This window comes from Coenobita brevimanus, chromosome 5 (genome assembly GCF_032717465.1).
Source record: "Coenobita brevimanus isolate Jiangsu-jjx chromosome 5, ASM3271746v2, whole genome shotgun sequence".
Lineage (NCBI taxonomy): Eukaryota > Metazoa > Arthropoda > Malacostraca > Decapoda > Coenobitidae > Coenobita > Coenobita brevimanus.
Genome location: NC_136958.1, coordinates 39,236,504 through 39,244,582, shown reverse-complemented (window position 1 = coordinate 39,244,582; position 8,079 = coordinate 39,236,504). Strand labels below are relative to the sequence as shown.

Genomic DNA, 8,079 nt, shown 5'->3' with positions numbered 1-8,079 from the left:
TTTTTTTTTCCTACGTTGCCTCTATTTTATTTATTAGAAAACGGATTTTAAAAGGCTATGTCAAACTCTCTCTCTCTCTCTCTCTCTCTCTCTCTCTCTCTCTCTCTCTCTCTCTCTCTCTCGGGAGCTTAACCCCTGCACACCAACGATTTATTTTTTCTTTCTTGCTCCCACTTTTCAATTTTCCTTAAGGCCTGGAAAGATCTCGTACTGAAGGGGTTAAGGATGACTATGAAAAACACACTACTATGGCTCTGCATCCATTCCATAGCACTTCTTCGTGACTAGCATCATATTCTGGTGGTAATCTATCGCTACAACTCGGCAGTCAAGGTGGAGGGATGGCAATTTTGGGCCACGTTAGGGTAAAAGGAGTATAGCCGAGTAATTCAAAAATCTGTATTATTTTTTTACTAGTAACCAAGGAGATTCATCCCAAAATCATAGCTAAGGCACAGTGACTCATACAATCAAGACATAATGGCCAAGGAGCGAGTGGCCTAGTTCTGTCGGATGAAAACACAATTGACACGCCATCTGTTGCGCGGCCTGAAGTTAATCGGAATAAATTACAAAGTTCCTACATTACGGAATTCATAAACGTTGTATATATTGTTGTATATTTTGTTCATTCATCACGGCAGCTGGTAATTCATTCATCATTCATTTTCAGCGTAGTCCAGACATTCATTTTTTAATATATCTTGTATCTTGTCGGTCATTTAGCTTTTTCATTTATGCCCATCAGTGTAGTTGGGTTGTGTGTGTGTGTGTGTGTGTGTGTGTGTGTGTGTGTCTGTGTGATGGGGTGGAAAGATATGTGAGAATGGTGGGCGTGAGTTGAAAGGGAAGGCAGCCAAATTGCAGAGGACAGGGCGACATGGAGACGATTTGTTTATGACCCCCCCCTTACGGGATTAAGGGGACTGGTTAGAGAGAGAGAGAGAATTAATGTGTCGTGTGTGTAAGGAGGGATGTGTGTGTGTGTGTGTGTGTGTGTGTGTGTGTGTGTGTGAAAGGGTAGTAAGAAATTTAACACAGAACCACAGACAGACAGACAAACAAAATTACTCCTTTCAGCACTTCTCCCTTCTTCATCTTAATCAACAGTATCTCCCCCACACACATTCCAGTCACCGCCACTCACTCGTTCTCTCCCCCTACAACCATCCAACCACACAAGCCACTTAACCATCCAGCCAGCCATCAAAACAGGGTGTCTGGAGGCATTTGGCTGAGAGAGAGAGAGAGAGAGAGAGAGAGAGAGAGAGAGAGAGAGAGAGAGAGAGAGAGAGCCATAACATTAGCATAGCGGAGGAACGCTTTGTGTGAGAAGCTGTCTGACGAAGGGGGAAGAGGGGTGTCTGAGTCCTATGCCCTTATTCTCGTCGGGTAAGGAAGCTCCCTAACACCTCTTCCATAGCGATTTATTTTTGGATATGGCCGGTTGATATCTTTTTGTACTTTATTTCTGCAGAATAATTCGATACTGAAAGGACTTATATAACGCAGAATAGGACAGTAAGGTGGCAGCAAATTAAGTCGCTCAGGAAAAGCTGTTAGGGAGCTCTAGAGATGTACAGTCACGTGCAAAAATTCGCATACACCTCCCTCCTTATTGTGGCAATGGAAGATGTTATATGAATTATTTTTATGTGATAGCAAGATGAAGAAGCACTTATCATTACGGTACAGAATACACAATAATTTACTAGAGAATAATACAGATATCTCTTAGTTTTAGGGATAATATTAGACTGGGGTTAGAACGTTAAATTTATTCGCATGGTTAGCGCATTACTACCACTACCGCTACCACCACCATTACGACCACTTACCACAAACACGACCACCTCCACCATACCGCAGCGACTACCATCACCACCACCACTATCACCACCACCAACACCATCACTATCATCACTACCACCACCACCACATCACCACCAGCTCTACCATTCATTCCCATATATCCCTGCAATTGCTCTGCCATCGCCCACTACCATTGCCATCAACAGCTTCCATAATTTAGTCTGCAATTAAATCCGTATTTCCCGGTGTTTTTATTCTTTAATTTACTTTCATTATTTTTGCTTTACTTATGAACGAGTTAAAAGGAAATTATCAGGCTAATCCACTTGTTTCCTTCCTCCTCTTCCCCCCCCCCTCTTCTCTTCGTCTCTTCCTTCCTCTTCCTCCTACTCCTCTTCTTACATTCCTCCTCCTGCTTCTCTTCCTTCACTGGCGCTTCATCTGCTTCCTCTTCTTCTTCCTCCCTCTCTTCTTACATTTCACTTCCTCTTCTTCCACTGGCACCTCCTCTTCCTCTTCCTCATCCTTTTCATATTTTCGTCTTCCCTCTCCTCCCCCTCCTCCTCCTCCTCCTCCTCCTTCCTCCAACACCCCACTTCCAGCGATGGTCTTACGCATATTCATGTATAAAAAATGAATTAAATCATTCTCTCTCTCTCTCTCTCTCTCTCTCTCTCTCTCACACACACACACACACACACACACACACACACACACACACACACACACACACACACACACACACACACACACACACACACACACACTCTACCCGAAGAAAAATATACGCTTATAAACTGAAAGGCCATGAATATAAACCAAGAGCTTTTATTTTAGTTCACCTCTTTTGTCTCGAAAGAAAATGGGAGAAAATTTGACATGGAATGCGTTTTCTACTACACAAGCACCTCATTAAACCTTTTGAAAGATTCTAGGTCCTCTTTGTGTATTTTGGGGGGTCTTCTGGGTCTTTTGGGGGTCTTTTTTATCTTTTGGGTCTTTGGGTCTTTTTTTTTGCTCTTCTGGGTCTTCTTGGGTCTTCTGGGCCTTTTCTGGGTCCTGTGGGGGGTTTTATCTTCTGGGTCTTTTGGAGGTCTTTTTGTTTTTTGGAGGGTCTTTTCGGGTCTTTTGGGGGTCTTTTGGGTCTTGGGTCTTTTGGGGTCTTTTGGATCTTTTTTAGGGTCATTTGGGTCCTCGGTGTTTTGGGGGTCATCTGGGTCTTTTTTTGGGGGAGGGTCTTATGGGTCTTTTTGGGGTCTTTGGGTTTAAAAATATTCACTTTCGTACGAGTGTCTGTCCCTGTGTGTACAGAATCGTGAATAAAAAAATAGTGAATGATGAAAGCTCCCTCATCATGCATAATTTTGACTGATATAAAAAATGAATGATTGAAAAAAGTACCTTGTCTCCTTGCACATAAAAACACGATTAATGAAAGAGCCCATTTTGTCCTTATATAGATCTAATGATGGATAAATGAGTTACTAAAAAATGATGAGATGGAAAGATGGAGTGGCGAGGTATATGAGAGAGGGGGGTGTGAGTTGGGAGGAGGGCAGTGAAATGGCGGGGGACAGGGCGACATGGAGACGATTTGTTTGTGGCCACCCCTTAGACGGGATTAAGGCGTCTGGCAATAGACAGACAGACAGACTTCCTTTCTTAAGTCGTGGTTAATGTAAAAGATGAATGATGAAAAATTGCTCTGTCTCCTTGCATATAAGTGAAGATAAAACATGAATGAGAAAGAACACCCCTCTCATTTTTGCACTGGAATAAATATAATAATACATGAAAAAGATGACATTATCAACTAAATATAATCATTTGGCTTTAGCTGAAAAATAGTGCTAGATTTGTTTGCAATCATGAGAGGGCTTTGAGTGTCTTCGTCAACTGAATTACTTTAACTGTTATCTTTTATCAGTATCTTTCCCCTGTACTTAATTTTCCTCCTGTTCTTACTCTTTCCTCTCTCTCTTAATCCTTCTTAGCTTTTCTTACTCTTTTTCCCTCTTTGTTACTCATTCTTACTCGTTTCCCCTTTTTCATATTGTTTCCCATCTTTCTTACTCTTTACCCCTCATTACTCTTACTCTTTCCCCTCTTCTTACTCTTTCCCCTCTTTCTTACTCTTTTTCACTCTTACTCTTTTCCCCTCGTTCTTACTCTTTCCCCTCTTTCTTAATCTTTCCCCATGAACAGGGAAAAAAAGTCTTGATTTCTGGTCATGCCTTAATACTCAAATTCTCTTACTCTGATCTTTTTTTTCCCCTCTTCCTCCTCTCATGCGTTCTCTCCTTTTCTACACTAATTCTCTCTCTCTCTCTCTCTCTCTCTCTCTCTCTCTCTCTCTCTCTCTCCAACCCATCCACAAAGGCCTCTTCTTCCTTGAATAAAATCGTAAGGAGATGGCAAGAAAAGATAAAGAATAAGCTTCCTTTGGCTGGTGAACTTAAGTAGGACACTCGCTTCTTATATTTGCCGAGGCCCCTGGGAGAAGTTAGTTAAGTTTAATGAGGTTCTTTTGTTGCACCGGCGAGGTCTATTTTTTTCCCGTGAGACAAAGGAGTAAGGTACGGTGCACTGACGCTTGTTCGTTTTGTGTGTTGAGTGGATGGATGTGCTCTCTCTCTCTCTCTCTCTCTCTCTCTCTCTCTCAGAAGAATCCGAGGTTTAATTCTTATATTATTGTTTTTATGGCCAACACAGGCGTTTAATCCCATATTGCTGGATAAAATGCATGTAAGTATTGCCAGAAGGATGTAAAGACACCTCAGAATTTACTCTCATATATTTTTTTTTTCTCTCCATGCCATCTATAACTACTTCACGGGATGATGAATTTTACTACGAGGACCATATATAACATTTTCGAGTTTACTGTTTCAATCATTTTTCTCCATCACAACCATAATTATTTCATGGGCGGGTAAATATTGCTGTCAGATCGTGAGCCTTTCATGATCACCTCAAGGACCATAGGATTGACGTCCCTGCTCTCGTACGGGCTGTTAAGGACGAGATGGCATGCGTCTCCTAAACCCAGCACAATACGGCGCCGTGGTGGTCTCTACGACTCCGCCAAACGTGGTCGGTAATTCCCCAGATGTCATTTGCGGCGATTGTCGGGGCCGGAGAACGCCCCGACCGCACCACAAACTAGTCCCGTCTGTACCACGACTAAAGTCCCTTCCGTAGCACAAACTAGTTCCGTCCAGTCCGCACCAGAAACTAGTTCCGTCCAGTCCGCACCAGAAACTAGTCCCCTCTGCAGCACAAACTAGTCCCGTCCGCAGAACACACTAGTCCCGTCAGCACCACAAACTAGCCCTGGCTGCACCTCAAACTAGTCCCATCCCCACAAATTAGTCCCGTCCGCAGCACAACCTAGTCCCTCCCGCACCAACGTCACGGCTCCGGGGTATCTTGAACGCATATACGATCGGTTTCAGAGCCTAACTTGCGATTTGACTCTGCAGGAAGAACTAAGGACATGGGAGATGCTACACCCTCCTTTCATTATTCATCCTGGAAAAAAAAAACAGATCTACAAGGACGCGATTTTAAGTATACCTGTAGAATCCTTAAACGTCCCCCGCCCCCCTTGCCCCCCTCATCGATTTCGGGGGGGGGGAGGGAGAGGGGTGTTGTTGGGGGAGTTTATAGACAGAGACTTGTATTCTCGTGGAGGCTCCCTAGCACCTCTTCCATAGCGATTTATTTTTGGCTGTGACTGGCTAATATGGTTTTGTACGCTCTGTATGCAGAGTCTGGTATTGTTAGAGTGATCTAGGTAATACAGAATAGGACAGTAAGCTGTAAGAAGCAAAAGGATTCGCTTAGGAAAAGGTGTTAGAGAGCGTCCTTAACTGAAGAGAATACGGTTCTGTATATTCGGAGGGAAGGACTTTCTTTGACGAAGTAAAGATGCATAGGGGATTTTTCTTTAGTTACGCTTCCATTGTTTTGATTTTTTGCATTTTTTCAGTTTATTTTTGTCTCAGCCAGATGTTGTTGTTGAATCTGTTTCCCTTCCTTTATTATTTTCTGTTAAATATAGGAAGAACCTTTATTAGTAACGATCTGATGAGGTCTATATCAAACATCTCCAGTTCCCTTCCCCCCCCTCCCCTTTACCCCTTACCATTCGCCCTTCCCCTTTCCCCACTTCCATCCTCTCCCCCATCCACTTCATCCCTCTTCCCTCCCCTGAAACCCCTTCCTCACCAGCTCCCCCGCCAACCTCCCACCTACCCCCATCAATTTCCCTTCCACCTTACCCTTTCCACCCTGTCCCCCTTCCATCCCCCCCTCCCCCACCACCCGCTCCCCCGCCACCCTCCCTCCTATCCCTTTCCCTTTCCACCGTCCCCCCATCCACCACTTCCCTATCCACCCCATCTCTCTTCAGACCCCTCCCTACCCGCTTTCCCCTCATTCCTTTTCCCTCTCCCTCCCCCTCCCCCTCCCCCTCCCCCTCCCCCTCCCCCTCCCCTCCTCCCTCCTCCTCCCCTCTCCCTCCCCCTCCCCCTCCCCCTCCCCCCTCCCCTCCTCCCCTCCTCCCCCCAGTCATTGAAGCTGCAAAGATTTAGTGAAAGGGGTATTTTCCTGGCTACTTTACGGGCTGAGTTACCTGCTTGACTGGGAGCACCTGGGTTGGGGGGATGTCCGCGTTATGAATATTTAGGAGACTGTTTATCGGGGAAGGGAGGGAGGGCTTGTCTTTCGGGGGAGGGAGGGGGAGGAATTGTCTTTCGGGAGAGGGAGGGAGGGAGGGAAGGAGGCATTGTTTATCGGGGGAGGGAGGAAGGGGGAGTGTTTATCGGGGGAGAGAGGAAGGGGGAGTGTTTGTCGGGGGAGGGAGGGAGAGAGGGGGAATTGTTTATCTGGGGAGCGATTGTCTTTCGGGAGAGGGAGGAAATGTTTATCGGGGGAGAGAGGGAGAGGAAATGTTTATCGGGGGAGGAAGGGAGGTTGTCAATCGGGGGAGGAAGGGAGGGGGGTATTGTTTATCGGGGGAGGGAGGGAGGGGGGTATTGTTCATTGGGTCATTTAGATCATTACAATATCATCATACTCTGCATAAATAACATACAAATTTATATTAACCTATCGTATCCAAAAATAAATCGCTTAGGAGGAGGTGTTAGGGAGCTTTTTTAATCGACCAGATCACGGAGCCAGATCGCTGAGTTGTGGAAGCAAAAATAAAGGGGAAATAATAATGTTGATTGACTCTTAATGGTGGTGCTATTAGAGTATGATTGCTTCTCTCTCTCTCTCTCTCACACACACACACACACACACACACACACACACACACACACGGGAGATAACACCATAGAACGCCATGAGAGAGAGAGAGAGAGAGAGAGAGAGAGAGAGAGAGAGAGAGAGAGAGAGAGAGAGAGAGATCAAACAGCAACATCAGAATCAGTGCTTAAAAAAATAAAAAAAAAATCATGCTACACCGCCTACACCCCATCACAGCCCTGGTTCAGTACCGCCTCCAGCCAGCATTTTAGCATCTCCAATCTCAGAGGAACGGAGATGGAGATTCGTGAGGTGATGGTTTCGTGGCAAAGAGTTATACGCTCGAGAGAGAGAGAGAGAGAGAGAGAGAGAGAGAGAGGTAGATTGATAGATAGCAAGATAGATAGATAGAGAGAGAGAGAGAGAGAGAGAGAGAGAGAGAGAGAGAGAGAGAGAAAGGGTGATCATCCAGGGAAAATCCAACTTACCACGTATTACTAAGAGAGAGAGAGAGAGAGAGAGAGAGAGAGAGAGAGAGAGAGAGAGAATGGAAGGGTGATAATCCTGAAAAAATCCAACTTCCCTTGTATTACGAGAGAGAGAGAGAGAGAGAGAGAGAGAGAGAGAGAGAGAGAGAGAGAGAGAGAGTGACAGAGACAGAGACAGAATGTACAGGTAATCATCCTTAGAAAATTACACTTACCACGTATTAAAAAAAATGGTAAAAAAAAAAAGAACGACAATTTTCTGCCCTGAGTGGATTTAACGAAAAAAAAATCCCCCTAAGTGGATTTAAAGTAGAAAAATCCTTCTGTGCAGGTGCTAAATAGGGCAGTACTTGAATTAATCCTCTTCCCCTGCCATTAATCAGGCTACGGGTGGGAGGGGCAAGCTTTTAATCACGCTGGGTCGTCACTCTATATTTTAAGCTTGACTGTGTTGTGTTTTTGACAGAGAGAGAGAGAGAGAGAGAGAGAGAGAGAGAGAGAGAGAGAGAGAGAGAGAGAGAGA

At 44.9% G+C, this 8,079-nt stretch overlaps 1 protein-coding gene across 1 annotated transcript in view; it reads right to left on the bottom strand.

Moving 5' to 3' along the window:
• Positions 1 to 2,708: 2,708 nt before the first annotated feature.
• Positions 2,709 to 8,079, bottom strand: part of LOC145398888 (protein turtle homolog A-like) — a 114,219-nt gene continuing 108,848 nt past the window's right edge. Inside the window, exon 18 of the mRNA XM_080271626.1 lies at positions 2,709 to 3,025. Within this exon, the coding sequence (XP_080127752.1) occupies positions 2,709 to 3,025 (317 nt within the window). The remainder of the gene's footprint in view (positions 3,026 to 8,079) is intronic.